Raw genomic sequence first — 24,270 nt, forward strand, 5'->3', positions numbered from 1 at the left:
TCTTTGAATAATAAAGACAAAAATATGTATTGCGGGTATGCGCTAATGTTTCTTTGCCAGTAGTGACATCAGGTCTCCTAAATTCCATCAGTTTTACTTCTGAAGGGGACTGAATATTTTTAGAGTTTAGGTTCAAGTTCGTTCTTTTCTCCTCTGCTTGACAAAAACAATCTGTCTTCTTAACGTCGCAGAGTTCAAAGTCACGATACTGTAAAAGCGATCTGTCATTTTACCTGACGGGAATGTCTCCACAATGATATGTTCATCCTCTGAAACCAAATTCAAACTTCTTTTTTTTTGTCACATGTTGATGGGGGCAGATGCCCCCCTCCCCCGTGACATGTTTGACGCGTTTCTTACTTCGCATGTCTACAAATGAAACCGTTCTCCAGCTCCTGCCTGCAGCAGGAGGAGCCTAAAAACGGGACAATATCTTAGAATCTGTATTTTGGGATTATTTATTTTTCCATGGTACTGACACTAACACCCCCCCCCCCCCCTCCCCAAATAAATACATACATAAATTGGTGTTCTATTACATTACAATATACTTAATTAGGGTTGGGCAACATATTAAAGCTTTTTTTTTGTTTTTCTGTCATAGAAAATTAAGAATTTAAAGGATTTCAAATCAGTGCAATAAACCGAGTAAACATCTATCAAAGGCTTTACTTTGTTTGTGGAATGTGAATTAAGCTGCAAAATCTAGCAGTCTCTATCCATCAGTGGGGGCAGCCATTTTGTCACTGGCTGTCACCTGAAAATGACATCACAAATCACGGCTCAGCTTGTGAATGTCATATGACAAATCAGAGATTGGGTGAGCTCTGAGCAATTGTGATGCCATTTTTAGGCAACAGCCAGTGACAAAATGGCCACCTCCTAAAATGGATTAAAAAAAAAAAAATCATAAATCTGGTAATTAATATTCAACTAACAATATCAATCAAAATGCTGTGTTTAGACCGACACTTACCCTAAAAAAATATGTACTTTCTCTTTAACATCAGCTTTAATGGAAACTTTCCATAGCTTGTGGATAACTTGTTGGAATGCCACAAAAAGGAGCAAGTAATTATTGTAAACATGTCTTGTGTTCCATCTGTCCAGCATTCTGACAGTTATACAAAACCTAAATTTGAATGAGTTTTTTTCATTTTCAATATTATATATATTACATTTAATTTCAGCCAAGTTTCTGTACACTAAATGATGTGAAAAGAGCTCGTTTACCTCAGTCAAAACAATTCAAACTTGTAAAATTGTATCGCACTTTGTTACAGCTGGGGCTGTTTTTAAAATGAGTAGAAATGTAAGTCAGTACAGTGGCCCTACTCTGTTATCGAGATGACTAGTTAAGCTCAAATTGTCACCCAAACAAAAAATAGTGTAGCTAGATTTTTCCTTTCCTTTCCATCGGTGTTTGTGCACGGCATAAAGCCAAGAAAATGAATTCATCATTATGTCAGTTAGGCAGGTGGCATTTTTCTTGATCTTAAACAATAAAGTGGGGGAAGTTATGAGAAGTTTGAGAAAAAGGCAAACCTTTCAAAAACACAAGCAATCAATTTTATTTTTTAAAGCTTCAGCGCGTTCAATTCTACAACTGGTGTTAGGGTGCCCCCTGGTGGTTTGAAGGTGACACTGCAGTGGAACGTTAACAACCCCTACCTCAAAACACACACAACAACACAAACCCTCACAGTTGCTTAGTCAAAGATAAGGAATACTGATGGATGAACTGCACACACTTACACCGTCAACGCAATATTGGAATGATATGGAGATCGTGGAATGACTCTTTCATTTGAACAAAACTGATAAAACAAACACAAAACAAAAGCCCGGCTTATTTACTGTGTAGTACACTCGGGCACATCAAGCGGCTTAGTGGAGGACCCATCCGAGTTGGTATCTGCAAAAAGAGACAAAAAAAAAAAAGTAATTAATAACTGCCGCTCATGAATTTGTTCCATCACAAATAAATGACTCTTTTCATTTCAACCTGTTAAGACACATAACAGTGGTTGGAAAGTGGTTCAGGATTTTTGCATGGCCCCAAATCAAACACAGGTGAGAAAATTCTGCATGCAACAACACTTGTGGAACACAAACGCAACTAAAATCTTCAGGGGGCTTGATAAAAATACTTGTGCTGAAACTATGCTTTGTTTCAGTTTGATTTGTTGTTTCACATTTGCTAGATGAATGGCTGGAGGGGGACGTTGTACTTTAGTGCCACCTTGTGGTCATTTACGTTATATGCCAAGAGGCTCAGCCTTCGGTCAGTTGAAGTTGTTTATCGTGTGTAACGTATGTTTAATTGATAGGTTAATATTGCTACTAGTCAGAAAGTGATTATATTTTATTTGCATGTTTATTGCAGTTTTACAGAGAGAGAAAAGAAAATGAGTATTGGCTCTATTTAGCTGTACAAGCCAGGAAAACAAGAACTGAAACTTCCACGCCTCAAGCTTTCATTGGACCAAATCAATTCGTGTTAGCTATCGGTCTAGTTTGAGAGCTACATATAACGAGGACAGAATAATACGTTTTTCTGTTGTCTATTAAAAACAGCGCTAGCCAAAAACCAAGCAGATTGTGTATATATCTTGTAGACAATTGATTTTGACAGTGGTGAAAGGCAAAAGTGAGTTTGACACCAGAAGAATAACAGCTCCACGCTCAGAATCAAGACAACCTTGACCAAGCAATCTTTAAAGAAGTGTTCACTGTGTAGAATGTGAAGGACAACTAAGTCACATTTGAAATATGAATTAAGCAGAGAAATCCACCCGTTCAGGAGGCGGCCAATTTGCCACTTATTTTTGACTGATAGTTCAGAAACTGGCCCTGAAACATTGTGATGTCATTTTCAGTTGACAGCTAGTGCTGCTGTACAAGGCAAATAGGCTGCCCCTGCAAGATCAGGGGCGGAGCTACATAATGTCCAGGAGTGGCCGTAACCAACCCGAGTCACTCTGCTGCTGCCTCCACACCAAGAGGAAATTTCTGTTATCTGTGATTTAATGTCATTTTTTCATGCATGCATTCAGTAACCTTATAAGCAATTGACAACTGACAGTTATTTATATTAACCACATAGTTACATTTAAATTCCATTGACCAAATACAAATAGTTGACTCAGTAAAACCCTGACCGGGCCACACTTCACTGAGGTCTTGTGACACCCTGACGACAGTTGACTTAATAACTACTTCGACTGAACATATCCGCCAAGTTTACGCCACTGTTCTCTACATGGACTGGAAAAACTCGAGGCAAGAACAGGCAAATCACATGTTTGGAATAATACTCAAGATGAAAATGACGAAAAAAACAAAACAATTTTGGCAATGCGGCAAAAGGCATACCACAGCAGTATTTGGGGAAACACGCAAAGGCCGTCTTGACAAATTGGCTCCATTGCTTGTCCTGTGCATCACCTGGTCGAAAACCTGATGCTATTTGTGTGCTTAAAAACACTTTGTGATTTTGTAGTGGCCGTGCTTTCATCAAGACAAATTTAGCACATGACCCTTTCCAAAATAAAGGAAAGCTCTTGCCAAAATGCACTATTGCTTTAATAACATGTTATCAAACATGTAATAACAAACAATTTATAATGGCTCTGGTTTACGTGTTGAGATCTTAAACAGTGGGGGGGGGGGGGGGTATTGTTGAATCATCATCTGTAAGTGACTTTTTAAGAACTATTACATGTGTAATGTACATTCAACACAATCTGTGAGCTCAATGAAAGTGTTTGTTGACCTTTAATGGTATTTGATATTTACTGGTTCTAATTTCAATTGCTAACTGGTAAACATAGGACTAATTTAGTTGGTGTCTAAAAATTAATGTGTACAGATGATAAATAAGTTGTCACTAGTTATATGCATCCACTTAAATGGCAACTTTAGTAAACGTACTACTTACTACAATTATTACTACCTACTACTAATAAAATATCTTTTAAAAAATGGGGGAGGCTAAAATTATTATTTATAGTATAATAATAATAATAATGAGTTGTCACAAGTTATAGGTACTAACTTCAACTTCGAATTCAACCTTAGATTATAAAAAAAAAAAAAAAGTGTGTGTGTGTTTAGATGGTACTACCCAATGTAAAAAATGATGTTGACCATCGCATAGAAACATTTCCGGCTATACACTTTCCTGAGACGGATAAAAACCATTATTTCCCCGCCTAATTCATATTCCATGAACATAAATACACATTATTAATCCCTCTACCATGTGTGTAATAGTGAAAGCACAAAGAACATATTGGAAAAATAAAAGTGTTGACTTCCCATTTAAACATCTAACGATACTGGCCATCGCAAATAAAATTGACATTTGAAACAAAACTGAAACAAAATTGATATGATCAGTATTTGTTTTGTTTTTTTGCTTTTTTGTATTTGCTGGGGGACTGGCCATTACCTTAGGAAGGTGGCAATATAAAAGTAAGCACCCAAAAATGTGACAGACCACACTTACTGGTCTCCGAATCTGCCTCAGAAATATCTGACAACGATAAACAGCCTTATGACAAAGAGTTAGCGACGGGTGAATTGCACTACAACGTTTAATTTGATCGTGGCGTTTACCTGCACTGAATCCAAGACTGGAGTTATCGAAGAATCTCCTGGGAAACGTTTTGGAAAGAAGATCCGTGCTGTCGGCCGAGTCAAAAAACTTGCTTTTGGGTGAGTCGAGTAGTCGTGGGACTTTGGGTGAGTCTACCAAAATCCTGACGGGGGAGTCAGGGACCTTCTGGGGCGCAAATACAAACTTCTTTGGTGAGTGCGGGAAGAAATCAGGGCACATAGGCAGTTCAGGTTTTGTGGGGGTACGCTGCATTGAAGGATGTCCATCGCTTTTGGCCTTTGACTTCAGCTGGACCACTCTGTTCTTCCATTTGGTAAGCTCGGCCTGCTGGCTGGCAATCACGCTATAGAGCGGAGCGGAAACAGACCGTGTCAAGAGCAAATCCAACTGATGCGGAGCTATGTGTTCATCTTACTTTTCCAGTTGTGTGATTTTGATTTGAAGCCGTTTGACTTCCTCCTCCAGTTTGTTACATCGCAGAACAGCGCTGCTGCCCTTCACCGAACCTCGGGGGTTCAGCAATCGGTCGTGAAGCTCTTCACCCTGCAGTACTAAAGAATGTGTGAGAGGAAAAAAGAAAGTGATGTTTTTGTGGGGAAATTTGTTCTACAAAAGCCCAGACCTTTTACTTTAGAACACAATGATCTAACCTATAACCGAATCGCTTTCAAAAAAGTTGGGAGTACAGCACCAAACTCTATTATCTTTAGCCACTGAACAATACCCAAAAAAAGTAATACAAAATAAAATTTGACATACAAGTAATCGATAGCATAACTGGTGGAATAAGATTCCCCAAAAATGGCTGTTTGCCGTAGATCCCTTACATGGGCGATTCTACAAGTAGTAAGCCAGCTCCACATTAAGATGGAGGAGTAAAACATCACTCAAATTGCATAATAAAGCAACGTAAAGCTACTTATTTTTTTAAATATCTGTTGTAATGTAAATAAGGACAATATTTTCATGTTATATATCTGAATTCCATTTCCCAACATGCATTTACATACACTCTATAATGTTTGTGGTATACATTTTAATTGACACATTAAAAGTGTATGCAATTTTCTAGCAAGCGAGCCAAATGAGAAGATTTAACACGATCTAGCTTCCAGAGTTGCTGAATAAAATACAGCTTTATATAATACTACATACTGTGTGTAGTTCCAATGTTTAATAATCACAGCACTCGGTTTTAAGTCTGTTTTGTTTTCCTCATCCAAAAACGTACTGCGCTGGTGAGGGCGTACTTGGGCGAGAGAAATATTTTATATTTTACATTTTACAGGGGGGCACACACAGAAAAGGAAGAGGAAAAAAAAAAAGAAGGTTGAGTCAGTGCCTTACATGATTCCTCTCCTTGCTGCTGCATTGCCCTTAAATTTTGCTTCAGTTTCCTCACTGACTCTTCCTTTGTATTCAAAACAATGGTCATCTTCTGGATCCTGAGGGACAAACGTTTGGGTCAGAATTAAAAACAGGGACAAGATGGTACTGGTAACATTCTGGACGATTCCTTACTCTTGTTGATGTTTATCATAAGCAACGCTCAATTCCATTTCCTTCATGAACAATTGAGCTTTGACTTTCTGCAGCTCAGCAGCTGAAGGCGATACATCTTTCTATATCAGGAAAATGGTGTGTAAATGAAAGCATTTCAGCAGTGTAAAAACCTAGTAGTGTGTTTTAGTTATCCGAGGGGACAAAAAAATTCAGCAGTCTGTGTAGCAGCTTTTGAGATTCACTTTAAAAGGGGGAGTCAACCCAAAAACCATTATATTACCACTATGTGCTATGCAATCCCAGTAGTATTAATAGAGAATTACATTTAACAGTGTGTATTTTGAAAAGGAAAATCTACCCATTTTAACCTACCTGAGGGGTCGGCCATTTTACCACTTGCTTTTGAAAATAACGTCACAGTTGATCAGGTAACATCCAATAACGGCTCACCTGTTTACAGCGTATGGTCATGAGACGTTCGCAAGCTGGGATGTGCTTTTCAGCGGACAGCAAGTGGCAAAATTGTCAACCACCGAGATAAGAGTCAACCGGGTGCAATTTGATGCTTAATTCATATTCCATAAACGCAATCATTTGAATGCCGTGTTAAGACTAAGAAGAAAACATTTGGGTTGACGTCCCCCATTAAGTAGTGTGTGTGTAATACGTAATCCTGAATTATATATTCCCCCTATTGCCCATCAATATTTAAGATGAGAGGTCAAAAACTAACTTCAGCCTCTTGTAGTTGGCTCTTCAGGCTTTCAGCAGCATTCTTAAGTTCTTCAACTTGGACTCGACTTGCCCGAAGTTCAGTCTCAAGTCGCTCAAGGACCATCTTGCAGTCAGGGATGCAAGTGTTTTTTTGCAGAGCCTCTTCCAGCTGCTTGTTTTTTAGACATAAAGCCTGATAAACGATAACAAGTCACAATTAAATGTATTTGTTTTTCCATCGATTGTCAAAGCATTTACTTACTAAAGTTATTTTTTGACAAAACGGCCCTTTGCTCTGTGTGTATGACTCATTGTGAAAGTGTTTTCAAATAAAAAATATGCAACACAAATGGAGAACATCTACTAGTAACTGAAGCTCTCGGCAGTAAACTATTGTGGTTGCATGCTGTGATGAACCAAACTTAATAGACTTACGTTTACTTTCTCCTCAGACTGATGGAGTAGAATAAGTTCTTGGTTGTTTCCGAGCAAAGTCAGCTCTGACCTTGCTGGAGCTTCCTCCTGCTTCTGTCGCAGAGTGACGCGCTTGCTTTTTTCTTCTTCCAATTGGAATAGAGCCTGTGCCGTCAGCTGCCTCAAATCCTGATAGTGAGCATCGCGGCCATCGATGATGCCCTGCAGGGGGTTTGGAGAGACGGTGAGATTTTGTACGCATAGGCAATTTCAGTCCAAATATTCAAACGTTTTCATGAATGAGCTTCTCCTTAGGGAACTTCAAACAGCTGATGTTTGTCGATAAGAAATCATTAAATGGCACTGAAAACCAAAAACAGGTTAAAATTGCTCACCACACAGAAAACATACCTGCAGAAACTTTTTTCTGCTTTGCAACAGTGCAGATCTGCTGGCAGCCTCAGCGTTAAATAGGCTGTACATCCTGCTAACAACTAATGTCGGCCTGTCGTGCTCAGCCTGCACCTGCTTTAAGAACCTCATTCTTTCTCTGACCTCAGCGGAAACTTCTTTGTGGAAAGAATCCAAGCCTGCCCAAAGCGCCTCCAACATGTCAGTCAGTTTCTGTAAAATCAAGCACGTTTGTAGATTTTAAGCCAAAGATCATCAAACTATATTTAAAAAAACAAAACAAAACACACACACACACACAAACACAGTGACCCCAATCCCAACCACCAGCAAGCCCTGCTGCAAGAAATCAAAATATTATTTGAAAGTTGAAAACTTGATTTCAGCAAAAGTAGTGCTTTGGTCCAACGATTGTCAAATCCCCAATTTGACAATCGTTGGACCAAAGCGCGATGTGAGATCATAACAATATTTCTGTAGCTATCAGCAAATCTAATTGAATGCCTTAAGAGGGACTGTTTATTTTTCTTTTAAAATTAATTTGAACATGGGGTATATGAATTGTATTATAATGACTCCTGTGCGTGCTCAAGTGACGCATTGATGTGTCTAAAGAGCCCATTCAGTCACAGAAACAAGAAGTGTATATCGGAACTTGCAATAGGAAAAAAAACTTCAAATGGTAAATTCACAGGCACAAATATATGGTAACACTGTCTGTGAATTTGCGAAATGTGAAAGGGATTACAATACAAATTTGCAGAAATAAAACTGAGGTGGTGAGGACGCTCACCTGCACATAGACGTGTCTTTTTTTAATGACTTCATCTAGTCTTTGCTCCTGGACTGAACAAATGTCCAGGTCTTTAATCGAGAAGGCTCTGTATTGCAATACATCCTGCAAGCGCCACTCCTCAAAGATAGACACATCCAGCTTGAACAAGTCCCGAAAAACCCTTCTGTATAATTTAGCCTTTGCCAGAAGGGCATCCTAGAAAAGCAGAAGACAGCATTTTACAAATAATGTGTTAAGAAACGACTTCAAGAAACAATCAAATGTCTTGTTACTTACACTAATATTCCGGAATGTTGTCAAATGTTTGACACCCAACATACAGACAGAGTTGTGGGCTTTGACAGTGGCCTGAGGAAAGGAGTCGTAGACGTCACTGCCGAGGAAATTTTCCACCCTCAGGTCATCGCCTTCATATGCGGGATGAGGCCGGCTGGCTTTGTCAATAAACTGCAGCAATCTTTCATAAATCTCCTTTAAATTGTATCAGAGAAGATGAGAAAAAAAATGGTTTCATTATAGCCACATCCCACAAATGAAACAAGACGCAGTTACCTGAAGCTGCATGGTTGAGTCATGCAGCCTTGACGATGCTGTCACCGTGGAAATTGCAAACACCCTGTCGTGACTTTCAAGCTTCTCATTGAGGACAGAAATGGTTGCTTTCGCTTCATTGAGCAACTGAAAATGTGAATATGTGGGGGTGAGAAAGAGAGAGCGTCAGACTGAAGTGTGTTGTTTGTTCACCACTGCGTAATAATGAGCATCACCAGTGGTTAATTGAAGGGCAAATCACGCCCCCACCCAAAAAAATGCTGCTCTTACTTATATATTCTAAGTTTTCTGTTAGTCTACACATAGCATTCTGATTATTGCTGCGCTTGTGGAATAGGAACTTAGCAGCAAAATCTAAAAAAAAAAATAAAATAAATCACAAAGCTGAAAAATCATATTTAGGTCAACACCAGTCTGACCTTCAAAATGTTTCAGTGCAAAGACTTATATGCTGAAATGGTTCATCTTTAAAGAACCAACCAGAATAGCAAGTTCACAGGAAACTATTTACTCTTGTGAGGAAAATCTGTAACCCTTGACCTTCGTGAAATGTAACATGTGTTGTGAAATGCCCCCACGGAACTGAAATCCTAAATAAATAAATGAAAAAAAAAAAAACCTCATGACAAACCTGCTGTGATGTGACTACCTCAGATTCAACCAGCGTTTGAATTTCCTTTAATGTTTTTAGCTGCTCCTCCAGCTGCTGTACCTAAAGCAATCAGGATTTGAGAGACATCAATTACAGTATGTTCCAACTTCCTTAAGTTAAGTTTGCGCATTTGTACTTAAAAGACAAAGCAAGAAACATTCCATGTTCTTTGTAATCTGTCACAGTAAAGCTCCATACGAAAACAGCCTTGAATGGCAATTCAGCCATACTGTGCTTTACCTTGTCCTGCAGCTCCACTTTCTCACGCTCAACTTGTTCAAGTGTCTCCTGCAATTGAGTCCGCTCCTCGCTGAGACGAGTCGCGCTGCGATTCAGCTTCTCAATTTCATCCAAGTAGCTCTGATATCTCCTTTCCTGCTTGGTTTCGACCTCTTTGATTTTCTCAATTAAATGCAGTTTCTGCAAAGAACAAATTGCCTTCGTTAAATCAGCCGTACAAAAAAAAATAAAAACAACCACGCAGTGTTGACTATGTAACAAACCTCTGCTTGATATGTTTTTGTCACATCCTCCAGCTTTACGGAGAGCTGATTTTTTTCCTGATTGAGAGTCTCCAGTGTCTCCCGCAAAAGAGCTCTCTCTTGATTGAGCGATATCACACTACAGCTTAGCCTCTCCAATTGGTCAGCGGAGCTCTGACATTTGCTTTCCTTTTCAGCCAGTAGAAGGTCTCTCTCAGTTTCAACTGCTCCCAGTTTTTCAGTTAAATGCATTTTCTACAAAGAAAATATTTGTCAATGCTTATCTTCAGTCAATCGCACACTAACGCAAAACATTGAAAGAAAAACCTAGTGATTGTCTTACAAACCTCCATGTGATGCGTTTCGGTCACATCCTCCAGTTTTGCTACCAGCTGATTTTTTTCCTGCTTGAGTATTTCCAGTCTCTCCTGCAACTGAGCTTGCTCCTCGCTGAGAGACTGGACTCTGATATTCAGCTTCTCCAACTCCTCTAAGGAGTTTTGACATCTCCTTTCCTGCTCTGCTTCAACGTCTTTGATTTTCTCAAATAAGTACATTTTCTGCAAAAAAAACAATGAGTCAATGCCTCTGTTTAATCAAATCAAACTCACACAAAATGTGTGTGTATGTATGTATACTGTATTTTCCAGACTATGAGCCGCAGCTGTATATAAGCCGCAGCAGCAAAATATGGGGGGGAGATTGTCACGGATAAGCTGCACTGGACTATAAACTGCAGAAAATAACACGAGATATTTACACAAAAAGATGGTACAAGGAAGTTTATGTGTGTGTGTGTATATATATATGTGTTATTTTTTTGTAATTGTCTGCCAACAGCAACATCCTCTCTAACAGACTGAACATGTCCGCATGTGTAGTCCCATCATATTTATAGAACATGGATGGATGGATGGATATTTTCAACACTAACAGAATATTGTTAGCTAAATAGCAGTTCAAAATCGAAATGAATACTTCAATAGCATATTTTTGTATCTCCTTTTGTTTGATAGATTATTTTAGTGACCATAAAAACACATTGCACATAATTCATATATACAATTATAAATACATAAATAAAATCACATAATGTGTACTGTATGTAAAATTTACATGTAACAAATTTACCCAAAATTCAATTTAGACATATTTTTTGTCGCAGCCATTGATTAACATCTTTGTAATGTAATGTAATTTGAGAGCATTTACAATGCAACAAACCTCTGCTTGATATGTTTCCACCACACCCTCCAACTTCGCTGTGAGCTGATTTTTCTCCTGATTGAGCATCTGCACTGTCTCCTGTAAGTCAGCTCGTTCTTGATTTAGTGATATCACACTGGAGCTCAGCTTCTCCAATTCACCAGCAGAGTTCTGACATCTGCTTTCCTTATCAGCCAATATAAGGTCTTTCTCAGCTTCAACTGCTCCCAGTTTTTCAGTTAAATGCATTTTCTACAAAAAAAATATTTCATAGTCAATGCTTTCGTTTTAGTTTTACTACAGTGTTGTTATTATTGTTGTTCTTAAAACAAACCTCCACTTGATGCGTTTCGTTCAGATCTTTCAGTTTTATTACAAGCTGATTTTTTTCCTGTTTGAGTATATCCAGAGCTTCCTGCAACTGAGCTCGCTCCTCGCTGAGAGAAGTTACTCTGTTTGTCATGTTCTCCAAGTCCTCAGTGAAGCTCTGACATCTATTTTTATTCTCAACCAGTAGAACATCTCTCTCAGCTTCAATGCCGTTGAGTTTCTCAATTAAGTGACTTTTCTACAAAAAAAAAAAAAAAAGTCCTCTTCGAGTCAATTGTACATCAAGCAGTCTTATTTAAAAACTTCATAGTAGCATGCCCAAACCTCTGCTTGATAGGTTTCGGTTACATCCTCCAGTTTTACGGCGAGCTGATTATTTTGTTGAGTGAGAATCTCCAGTGTCTCCTGCAACTGAGCTCGCTCCTCGCCAAGCGACAGAAAATTACGAGTCAGGCTCTCCAACTTCTCCGCCAGTTGGACATTTTGCTCAGCTTCAACACTTTCGAGGTTGCCTGTTAAAGCCCTCGTCTGTAAAGTGGGGGGTTTGAAATATACGTTACGGTTCTGAGTTGTGACTGTTGGAGTGAAGAAGTTGCTAATTTTCCTCGCACACTTGAACACAGCAGTGCACAAAGAATTATAAAAAACAAAACTAAATGAGTTCTTTCACTTTATCTTGAAGAAAATCTCAGTATGTGGTCATTTTTTGATTGTTCAAACACTGCGAAGGGTTGATCTTTTATCTACACATTGATTATGAAATACATATATTAAGATACTGTGATATACATTGGTTCAGTAAAAAACAATGTCATGCATCAGGTCAGGAAGTATGTCGTTCCGGCTGATGCTGTGAATGTTATTCTATGAAAGTCCTTTATTCTATTCGGACTCCTGACACATGGCCCTTGAATGTATATGATAGTGACCTTCACCACTTTACGCACAATTGGTGGTACCAGTTTAGAGAGTTGCGGCGAGAATCGGATGACTGTACTCTGCACTCAAGTTGCTATACTTAATATAACTGTGGCATAAGGTCTGAGCTTAAGAAAGACTTTGCAAGTACCAACCGTACTTAAACACTCACCTCCAGTAATGCTCTGAGATTGCTGGCTTCCTGTTCCAGTGTCTCAAGCTTGTAACGTAGCTTATCTCGTGCTTCAGTGAGCGATGTCACTTGACACACCAGCTTCTCCTTCTCAGAAAGAATGTTGTCTCGCTGCAAGGCCATGCACTCGCGCTCCTCATCCAACTTCTGAATCTGCAAAAGACGACACTTTGGATTAAGTAAAACGACAATGGCTGAATACACAGTAAATGCTGTAAATATAAAGGAATCATCAAGAAGAGATCCAATAGTTCAAAAGAAAGGCAGAGATCGAATTACAAAAATAATTGATGCCTGATTTTGAAGTTCTTGAAGTTTGTCAGTGTCTTGATTTTCATTCTTTAACTGGTTGAGCTTTTCCTGCAGAAGTTTGATCTCCTCTTGAGCCATCATGAGTTCTGTCTGAATCTCAGTCGTCTGAAAAATATTCACATCTTCAGCATTAATGTACTCACGTAAGCATATACAGTAAATTAATGCAAAGGAAAAATACCAGATTTCTAGAATAATTTCAAGTTTAAAGGCACTACATGAATACAAGTTAATGAAAGAAACAAAAACAGAATGCAGCAAATGAAGTTATGGAATAAAACAATGCATTGAGATTTCTTGGAACTTGGGGAACGGACGGTGAAATGCTGGGTTACTGCAGCTGTAGCCTTTTTCACATAAGAACATCCCAACATACTATATTTTGTCCTCAAACCAAAAATATCAATATGGTCTTGGACAAACAACTTGTACTTAGTTTTATTTATGATTTTTGTCCAATTAAAGGGCGAAGTTAAACTCAAAGTTTTCTTCACCAAAATGTGTTCTCTTTTCTCCCTCTCATCCTCATGTGGCACTGATTAATATTTGGTTTGTGAAAGATTAATTGAGCAAATGAATTAAGCAGAACTCTTTTTTTTTTTTTTTTTAATCTCTCCCCCATCCAGCTCAGGGCGTGGCAATTTGGTCTCTGGCTGTTACCTGATTTAGCAGTTGCATAGGGCAAAGGGATCAATCAATCACAGCTCACCTGATTTCTCAGTTAGGTTATGTGACATTTACGAGCTGAGGAGTGATTGGTCATTACCTGAGTCCTTAGCAACTGTGATGTCATTTTCTGTCGACAAAAACAATAATCTAAATGCTGTATTTAGATTAGTGGGGCTGCACAGAGTATTGTAGTTGAAACAAAAGTTCTGGGTTGAGTTTCCATATATGTAAAGCCTCTTACAGTATCCATATTTTCCTCCAGTTCTGTTCTGAGCTGGGTCTTGTCCTGTCTCAGCTCCCCCAACGTCTCAAGGAGCTGATCTCTCTCTTCACTGAGAGCAGACACTTTGCACAGCAACTTCTGACTCTCTTCCATGAAAGTCTGATGATCAGCTTCCTTCTTGAAAGATAAGCATTCTCGCTCTGCTTTAAGAGTATCAAGCTCTTCGCTCAAAATCTTAATCTGTTCAAAAAAAAGGGCGTTTTATAGGCACAGACAACACCTCATGTTTAGCCAAATTACAGTATATGGGGAAAACTTAACGTGTGAGAATTTCTTACTTACACTTTGCTTTAAATCAAACTCCTTCTCCTCAGTGACTTTGATAAGATTGCAGTTATTCTTCTTCAAGTCTTCAAACTCAGCTTGAAGGGCCTGGAGAACATTTTGAGACTCTTCGACCTAAAAGTGAGAAGAACAATAACTAGCGGTTTAGAGTATTTATAAAAAGATGTTCCATTTTCAAAAATGTTTTAAACAAACTTGATGTTCCAGCTGAGTTTGTTTCTCTTGGCCCATTCTTTTGATGTCCTTATTTTTCTGAACTTGTTCTTGAAGTTGAGCTTGAAGGGAATGTAGAAGGCTTTCAGTTTCCGCAGCCTAATATTGGACAAAAAAGTGCCTTAGTCCATTTATACAGTAAAAGAAATACAGCACGTCCAAAAAATTCATGCCATGACCTGGAATGTGCTACTTTGCAAATGCCAAACAACAAAGCCTTCACTCACCCTATCAATAATTTGCTGCATCTCCGCCTCTAGTTTGTTCTTTTGCTCACTTTCCACATTAAGAGAGGCCTGAAGTTGGTCTTTCTGAAATGGGAAAACAAACATGACTGTTTATACAGCAAGCTTTTACAGTAGAAAGAATTTAAGTTTGTTATTGTGGTTGTGGGTTGATTGTGCAAATCAAAACTGAGCAACAACCTCAATTGAAAGATTAGCTGATATAGATCTTGCATGGATCTTTATATTGTGCATGTAGTCATGTTTGGGCTTGTCAACACACTTATTAATTCATTTCCTTTATTAAACAAGAGATTAAAAATCTCTTCTAAGAGTGACCAAGCCACAAGGGGCAGTAAAGGATATAATGTATCAGTATTTATGAAGTTGAGCTTTCCTCATACTTTTTTTTTTAAACATTTTGACAACTTACTTGTGTTTGAAGTGTCTCAAGCTCTGCAGCCATGTCATCCAAAGACTTTCCTGAGTTATTCGCGTGGGAATTTTCCAGCTCTTTGATCCGCTGCTTCAGAGCAGCTATATTTCCATGAGCAGTCCTGAGATCCTCCTGATTCTCAATCATCTGTTTTGATGACAATTATAAAATGAGATAAGGCCTTCCACAAAAAAAGCTGGTATAGAAATGAAGAGGTTTAGTAGAAAGGTTGGGTGAAAGCTGACCATGTCTATATTTTCTTGCAGATCCATCCGAAGCTGGTCTCTTTCTGCTGCAAGAGCTGCCACCATTGATTCTGACTTCTCCATTTCTTCAGCAGAAATCTGAAGCAAGCAAAGACTTTTTTTTTCCCTTCTCATCCTTTATCACTTTTTGTAAGCTCTGCTGCAATGTTTGTACAATAAAGCAGATTTTTGAAACCCATGTAATACTGTAATATAATACAATGTTTAAAACGAATCAATTATATAAAATAGGGATGATCAATACCACTTTTCAGAACACTATCAGTATGGGTTCCTATTCTGAGTACTCCGAAACCTCTAGTAATTCTAATATATAAAATTCAATTGAACAAAACGTCATTTCATTTGAAAAAGACCTTTCTTTCTGGTGCAATTAATTTACTGATGTGCCAGAAGGTGTCAGATTTGTTTTCTTTGCCTTAACCATAAACAATGCCATAAACAAACCTGTTTCTCCAGGTTGTCTTCTTTGTTAGGGGGATCCTGAAGTGACATCAGTTCCTCCAGCTGCGCTCTCAGGACTCCCTCAGCTTCTTTGGATGCTGCTAGCTCCATTTTCAGGTTGTTGATTGTTCTCTCAAGTTCCACACTATCCATTACATCTATGTATGAAAACATTTCTTGACTTGCGATAACTGTCATAACGCACTGCTGTCACGCTGAGCCATTGATGAAAATCAGTTTCATTACACAATTTTTTTAAAACCTACTTTTGGGCACTTTGCCATCAAGTAAATTGGTTAGCTTCATGTTCTCGTTAAACACAACATTAAGCTCTTTCTGGAGATCCGTCTGCATTTTCTTGGAATTGGATTTTGCAGCCTCAAGTTGAAAACGCAGGTCATTGATTTCAGCTTCCATCTTCTCATTGATGGTAGTCAATGTCATCTGATGAGAGTAAAATAATGAGGTTTTAAACAAAACAACGATTTACAATTTTAATCCAATATGCACAGTGGAATTAATTAGTGTGGGGGGTAGCCCTCGTTGTGTGGAAAATCTTTTTTTTTTACAGTTTATTCTAGGATTTTGAGGGTTAAAATGCATTTGGAAAAGCCACCTATTATAGCAGAATTTGCCATTTGATGAAGCATTAGGTCAAATCCATTATTTTCACCAATGTACTGAAAACAGTTGAGTTTAACATGAAAAATAAATTCAATCGCTTTAAGTTGTGCCTCGAATTCATGAATGACTAACTTGAGATGAAACGTGAATTGTTGATTTTTTCTCATATTAATCATCTGATGACAGACCACTCTTTTTTTAGTATGAGGGAAGTTTACATTGTGTTTAATTGGTTACCTTTATATCTTCCAGGGCAATGTTTTCACTTCGCAGGACTGCCCATTCTTTTTTTGTCTCTCTGCCAAAGGTCTCCGCATCATCGAGAGAAAGCCGAAGCGTTGCCAATTCTGCAGCCAAGTCCTTGCCACACTGCAAGAAAAAAACACGAGAGCTGAAGCAGTGCAACCGCACACCACGATTTTAAAAAAGAAGAAGAAGAAGAAATGAAACTATGACAGCTTACAGATAGTCATTTGTAACTGTGTATTAACCACACAAGAGCAACATAATTGTGCAGGTGTGTGAACAAAAAACAACAAAAATAATGCTGTGGTGTGTTGCCTCGTGTTCTGCTTAAAACGTTTAAAACTTTAATGTATAATTTCATCATGTTCAAAAATAAATATCCATATACAAACACTTCATGTGTACAGTACCATATTCTGAAGATCATCAGCAATTTTGTTTTTTTTCTTCAGCTCTTCAGAGACGGTCTCCAAGTTTTTCTATTTAAAAAAAATGCATGATGGATTCAACTCGGGGCTCTTAAAAAAAATAAGACTACATATAACATTTTCTAATTCATTTGAAGAGTTAAAGTATTGTGGTTGTACTATTACTGAAATTATGTCCCTTGTTAGTTGAAAATAGCTATACCTTTCAGTCACCTCACCTTAAGTTCCAAATATTGGAGTTCACGGGCTTCCATACTTTCCTTCAATGAGCAAATTTTGGTTTTTTGTAACTCACTCTGTAAGATCACAAGCATTTGTAGAATGTCAACAAATGTTTACAAAAGCAATACATTCAACTCCTACATTTATTACCTCGTGTTCATTCCTCAACTTTTCCTCAAGAGATAAAAACTCCTGTAGTTCCACCTTTTCCCGCAGCTCCTGTGAAAGAGCAACATTCTCCTTTTTCAGTATTTCAGTCTGCTCCATAACAATGCCCAGCTCCTGCTGGAGATGCTCTCGCTCAGATGCCAGCATATCCTAGAAAAGAAATCAACAGCAAAAACTAAGAGAGGAGTAAATAAAAATTAATCTATTTAACAACCCCACTCACTCTCTCTTTCCCTCCTCGTTGTGTAAGTGGTTTTACTATTGTAGCTTTTGTATATAATTTACATTGTTTCTGGGCTATCTTCTTACCCAACTTCAAATTAGATATGGGCTATAGATCAGAAATTAACCACAAATTAGTAGTACCCTAACATCACCTCCATTCTTAGATCAGACGGTTGAAAGTTACCTTCTCTGTGGTCAGAATCTCACAATGTTGGATAATATCTGCAAGTTCTCGTTCCAGCTTCAGGAGAAAACAAGGTTGGAGTTTTAAGTAAAATCAGTAACAGCGTGCGCAAGGGACCACGTCAACAAAATTGCGTTCGTGACAAACCTGTTCAGATTCGGAATGCTTTTCATACTGTTCTTCAAGTTGTCTTCTCATTTCTGTCACAGACCCCTCAAGCAACTGGACTTTCTCTATGGCCTCAGCTTTTTGCTGAGCTTCCTTTTGTAGTTTGAGGTCAACATCTGCTGCCTTCTCTTCCATTGCCAGAATTTGAGCCAAAGCTAGTTGTTTTTCTTGGACTATTGTTTGAAGTTGCTGTTCAAGTTCTGCCACTCTTTCAACTGACCTAAATCAGTCATGAATACATGAATGAATTGTACTTGCATATTAAATAAATAATGTAATTGTGGACTAGAATAAAAATATGACAATTCAGTAGAAATTAGAATCCCACCAGCACCTGTCTCCAGCATTTCGGATAGTAACAAACTCTTGACTTCCATGTGTGTCATCCAATGACTCCTCAGGAATATCCCAATGACCATCGAAGTCTTCATCCTCTACAAGAACAGACAGTTACATAATTAACTACGAATATATTTTACCCCTGCTGAGTGCTGACGGTGAGTTAAGATTTACCACATGCCCAAAATCAGAGCTGCATTACAAACAATAAAAAATAGTGTGCTTGTTATTGTCCTTACCCTCAATCAGCTCCATTGCACAGGAGTGATCTGCTTTCCTCTTTAGACAGACAGACTCAGCAAAGCTATGGGTCAATAGATCGTCATCTCGAGAAGATTCGTGGGCCAAGCGTAGCATTTTCCCACCCCACGTAACCCTGCGTTTGGGCGCCTTCAAAACAGTAATTGCAGGGGTTATTAGGACAACAATGAAGGGGAAAAAAGGTTGAATGTAAAAAAAAAAAACATTCAGACCACTAGTACCCTTTGTGCACGAGTCAAGTTATTGCTGGTGACAAGCAGTTTGGTGAGGGTTTTTATTCTGTCCTCTTGTTCGATTTGAAGTTGATGTTTTTCTTGGAGAAGTTGCGAGAGAACCTCTTTCTCTGTTGCTGTGGTCTGCGTTACTGAGGAAACCTGCAGTGCAGTGTGTGTGAGAGAGAGAGTGTGTGTGTGTGTGTGTGTGTGTGTGTGTGTGGGGGGGGGGGGGGGGGGGGGGGGTCAATGCATCAGAAATGATTCTATAATATCATCCTCGGAGCCAGCCTCTTCATATTGTGTCCACTGTTTTGTGCATTTTGCCTCAGTAACACAGCAAGGTTTATGGCATCCCACCCAAACACTTGAAATATCATTGGAAAGGCCAATATGTCCTCTACTGAGCACACTAGAACTTTGTAGGATAACCTTTTGTTAAAATAAATAAATAAATAAAAATATAAAAAGGGCCACTACAATAGACACAAATGAATAAGCGGGTTCTCTGGAGGATATAACAATGTAATTGCGGGGGAAAAAAAAGAAAAAAGTACCTCCTGAAGTCGTCTCTTGAGGTCTACAATTTCATTACGATATCGTTTCAGCAGCGCACCGTCATCAGAAACTTCTGTGACGTGTGGATCATTCTTCATTTTCTTTGCAGTGCTTGCAAACTAAAATGAACACATTAACAATAACTGTTAAATGTAATCTAAATATTTTGCCATTTCAGCTCAGTTTGGTGAACATAGGTAAGTGGTGCTTACAAGGGATATTCAATACCACTTTTTCTTTCCAGAGAGATGAGTACTCAACTTTAGAGTAATCACGAAAGGATCGATACCACCAAAAATGAAATACAGTAATTCTGTCATTCCCCTATTTGTTTAGGGTAAAATGCATCATGGTTGAGTTTTGTGGTTTACAAAAAAAAGATTTTTTTTTTTAACTACTTAAATGTTTAAATTTACATGCATTCTATTTCAATATTTATTGACAAATAAAATGCGTTGAATAGATAAAAAGGTATACTGTACAGTATTCTAACCTGCAGAGTGCGGAGCGTCTCATCAAGTGATGCAATCGTGATTGTGCAGAGGATGACTGTTTTGGCGTTTCCACCCAGGGAGTTCTGAAGTATGCGTGTTAACTTGCTGTCTCTGTAATTTATGAAACCGCTGGAAACAGAACAGTTCAGAATTTCGATGTTGTATACAAAATATTAGGATTTTTTTTTTTGACCACGACCATTAAATACTGTGGACATTATTTATTATAAGTGCCAAATGTTGAATTAAAACCACTGACGAACAATAAGCCAGATGTGATGAAATACTGATCTATTCAGTACAATACAAGCACTGTGTATATGTAGACACACACACACAAATGAGATGTGAGCAGTGACCAATGGCAAATCAGTGAAGCAGTCAAAACAACTAACACAATGTGCATTAAATACAGCATATGTCTGTATTTGACATACCTTTGGCTTTCTTCACTAAGCTTCTTTATCACTTGGCCAAGTGTGAAAAGGCTGCGGTTGATATTGCAGCCCTCTTTTAAGCGTGTACCTAATAAGTGAATTCATGTCAAGTGAACTGTTGTACTTTTTAAATCATAAGGTTGAGTCGAGAGAGCATTAGAGCAAGTGAGGCTTCATTTATAGTGGGGAAAAAAAAAAACTGGAGTTCTTTACCTTCAGCCCCTGTTTGGCTTGCTCTCTCTGATCCAGCCAAGTCAACTAAATTCTGAGACGGACACAAAATGGAACAAATCAAAATCAAATATTTATGACGTAATCTTCTGTAGTAGGAGCTCTGATATTCAATAACACAAAAGTGAAATAAAATGACAATATATTTAAGGGGCTAGTTGAAATCAGTCCAATATGGTGCCAAATTGATCATTGTTCACTTGACAAAAATCAGTGACGCCAAGTCATTGTGATTGGACAAATGTGAATGTGGCACATGCAGTGGCGGTTTGGAAAATAAATACCGGCCACTCTCACATCCGCAACTTTGACCAACATTCAATTACATGCCAGTCATCAGGAAGTAGTACAGCAATGACCGAAAAAAAAAAAAAAGGGGGGGGGGGCACCTGCTAGTAGAGGACTATGTACTATTCTTTGAGCAAACATGATCAACAAAATAAGGTATGCCTACTTACTAAATGGGAAACAATGATGGCTCCATCTGCATTTTCACCTGATGCCAGGTCACTTCTTTCACGGCTCTCTAGGATCTAAAGCATTGCAAAGCATTTTAATGAAAATAAAGCACAACAGTAGCCAGAAGACAACACTTCAATTCATTCACGTGAACTCTTTAAAATGCATTCAGTGATGTCAAGAAAGTGTTAGTCAAAACAAGTTCAGAAAAAAAATTTTGGAAAAATATTTTATTTAATATTAGGGAGGAGAATAAATGATCAATACGTGTCAAAAGAAACTTAAAGCAGAATATTTTTCGATGCCGCTTACCATTCGAAAAACAGTGTGTGAACGACTGCTGCGCTCATTCATTTCAGTCTTTCCATATTCACGGTTTTCTGCAGGACCAAACAGTGCATGAAAGATTTATTCCAAATGAGATCATTTCTCAGACTTACTTTCCCCTTTGCGAAGCCAGGCCAGTGCTTGTGCAGAAGAGGTCACTAGTTCCTCAGTCAGGTCAGCTACATAGATGGTTTTCTGCACAGCACAGATAAGTCAAGTCAAAGTTTATTGTCAATTTCTTCACATATGCTTAACATACAAAGGAATCAAAATTGCGGTATGTGTTTTACAGACGTGCCATGTCATTAATAACAAAAAAAATCCCTATAAATACCACTACAAAGAGAATTCCAAAGATTAATACAGACAGCGCTCAATTTAAGTTTAGTTTTGGTTCATAAATCAAAAAATGCCTTGTGCAGTACTTGGCTGAAAAAATATTTTACAGGGTACGTGATCCAAAAAAGAAACATTGGCCTAAGATGACATAATGTATAAGTTAAAAACAACAACAACAACAACAGAGGACACGTACATTTATAGTCTCTCTGATTTCCAGAGGTTTTCTTTTCCAGCTGTCTACAAGCAGATCTTTCACGGTTTCATTGTAAATTTCCATGTAAGATACTCTGAGGAGAAACTCCTTCTTTGGACACTGTAGGCCAAAAAGAGAACACCGGTGATTAAATGATTTTGACCATCAATATGTAGCATGACTACAAAAAGATGAGAAAAAGCCCACAACATATTAAACCTTTTTGATGGTTTCAAAGACGTCATCTACAGCCAGTGGGATAACACCAGGTACATGGTCACTGCCCATCATTGTGAAAGTCTTTCCGGAGGAAGTCTGACCGTAAGCAAATATGGTACCTGATGAAAGCAAAAGGGTGACACACATGCACAAGAACATGTACGGTATATAGCTTTTCGGTGTCACTACTAACCATTATATCCCTCCACAGTTGAAACAACCAATGGCTTTGCAATATCCTGGTAGAGCTGATTGGTTGTTTCTTCAGCAGTGAACACTCGGTCTATTATAAAAAAAAAAAAAAAAAAAAACAAGTGCACAATCGATATCATAATATTGTGGCTATATCTCACCGACTGTAGATTTTATTAATAAATGCATAAACAATTAAGACAAGTGCATTTCTGTGCAGAAAGCCATACCGAAACTGAAACTCTTTGTTGAACTGCAATCATTGATCTGATGAATTGCTTTCTTATCAGTTTTCCAAAAAACCTGAACAGGCCCCCCTTCTGATAGACCACTCTCTTCTCTGTAACAAAAATAAAAGACGTTTAGGATTTTGAATTCTTTCTTTGCATGCAACAATAATTATGACACTTTTGGGCTTCCGTACAAAATTACGTTAGGCGACGACTAGTCGGTCACAGAAAACACGACTTAACTTAGACGTGGAACCTTTGTTGCTTTGAACCTGGTGGCTTTGTCTGTGCTGATTTGGACACTGTTGTACAGTTTTTGTGGTGGCATGCAAAGAGTAAAGACGGACACTAGCACAGCAACGTGTGGTTTCTTCGTATTACCACAATACGCTCCAAATGCCATGTCCGTTTTTTTTTTCTTTTTAAGCTGTCCACCCTTGTGTTGAATGTAAATCTTAAGTGAACGCTGCTTACAAACGCGTAGTTAGTAAAGCATGCCATGACCATTTTTAGTTTTTGTTGAACAAGGCTCAATAGTCACCTTAGATTTTTATATACGTGCAACTTACCTCTGAATAATGGGCCGGACTCGAACACAAACTTTAACAGCGGATTCCTCAGCCATTGTGTTGCCCGAAAACCAGAAAATGATCAAATTGTTACGCTCGTGTCAAACTCATCGACGCGATACGCTTCATACAACTTAACTGCAAGCGTTTTAAAATTCAAATGTCTTGCTCTCCTTATAAATAAGAGTGGCAAATGGTATTTAGGCGCATTACCGCCGCCTATGGACTCGAGTGAGCATTTCCGCTTCCTATTGAATTGCCTTTGTTATCGAATATAGACATAAAATCAAAGAGGAAAGGACATAAAATATGAACACGGAACAATTGCTATTCATCTTCAACATTTCCCACTGATTTCAACAATCAAGCAGTGTCATGTTACGTGTTTGAAATGGTTTTGGTTTTGTTATTCTTTTAGTTTGTCTTGAGTTATGCAAAGTCCTAGTCCTACTCCAGATTTGTTTTCTGCTCCTGTGTCTATTTTTTTCCTCATGTACCGGACAGGGACGCCCCAGCGTCATTTTCTATGCACATTTTTTTTAAAATATTGTTTTGAATAAATTATAATACAACTGTTGGAAGCACGCCTCTATCTCTGACTCGTCACGTTAGTATGGTGGCCATGAAGTGCAAATCACACAAACAAAAAACGGTAATCAAAAACAAACACCTAACAAGAGAGAAGCACGCATGAAAAAAAAAAAGAGTATGCATGGGAAAAAATATTTCCATGACCAACCTGACGGATAAATGCATTTTTTTCCCCATTTATTTCCACAGTTCTGTAGTGTCGAACCCTGTGAACAGCTGTGTGAAAAGCGATCCCATGTGGATAACTGATATTTGTACTGCAGTAATTTCTGTAATGTAGGCATATTAGACTACAACACCACTATTGCAACCGATAACAGTCCAAAACCGAAATTAACATATATTAAACACACTTTTATTTTTTAGTTCGAAATGTTGGACGTGACATGATCAAACATCCATCCATCCATCCATTAGCTACCGCTTT

At 38.3% G+C, this 24,270-nt stretch overlaps 1 protein-coding gene across 1 annotated transcript; it reads right to left on the reverse strand.

Annotated features, from left to right (window-relative positions):
- Positions 1-1,546: 1,546 nt before the first annotated feature.
- On the reverse strand, positions 1,547-23,308 carry cenpe (centromere protein E). The gene is made up of 49 exons (XM_088407664.1): positions 23,253-23,308; positions 22,684-22,793; positions 22,455-22,544; positions 22,262-22,380; positions 22,043-22,162; positions 21,621-21,702; positions 21,493-21,560; positions 21,180-21,254; positions 20,704-20,755; positions 20,491-20,578; positions 20,053-20,182; positions 19,559-19,678; positions 19,011-19,163; positions 18,768-18,918; positions 18,524-18,623; positions 18,169-18,409; positions 18,022-18,078; positions 17,595-17,762; positions 17,441-17,518; positions 17,205-17,273; positions 16,786-16,917; positions 16,191-16,368; positions 15,928-16,082; positions 15,460-15,558; positions 15,212-15,361; positions 14,782-14,865; positions 14,537-14,653; positions 14,339-14,455; positions 14,015-14,236; positions 13,072-13,209; positions 12,772-12,945; positions 12,006-12,209; positions 11,686-11,919; positions 11,370-11,603; positions 10,493-10,705; positions 10,167-10,400; positions 9,904-10,083; positions 9,643-9,723; positions 9,012-9,137; positions 8,736-8,930; positions 8,457-8,654; positions 7,664-7,876; positions 7,274-7,474; positions 6,858-7,031; positions 6,143-6,243; positions 5,969-6,066; positions 5,037-5,172; positions 4,621-4,964; positions 1,547-1,915 (listed from the first exon to the last, which is right to left on the reverse strand). The coding sequence occupies exons 1-49, from the start codon at positions 23,306-23,308 to the stop codon at positions 1,854-1,856; spliced, it is 6,921 nt and encodes a 2,306-aa protein (XP_088263790.1). The 3' UTR covers positions 1,547-1,853.
- Between the last annotated feature and the right edge of the window lie 962 nt (positions 23,309-24,270).

Source organism: Hippichthys cyanospilos, chromosome 2 (assembly GCF_059441005.1).
Source record: "Hippichthys cyanospilos isolate Australia breed blue-spotted pipefish chromosome 2, RoL_Hcya_1.0, whole genome shotgun sequence".
Taxonomy (NCBI): Eukaryota; Metazoa; Chordata; class Actinopteri; order Syngnathiformes; family Syngnathidae; genus Hippichthys; species Hippichthys cyanospilos.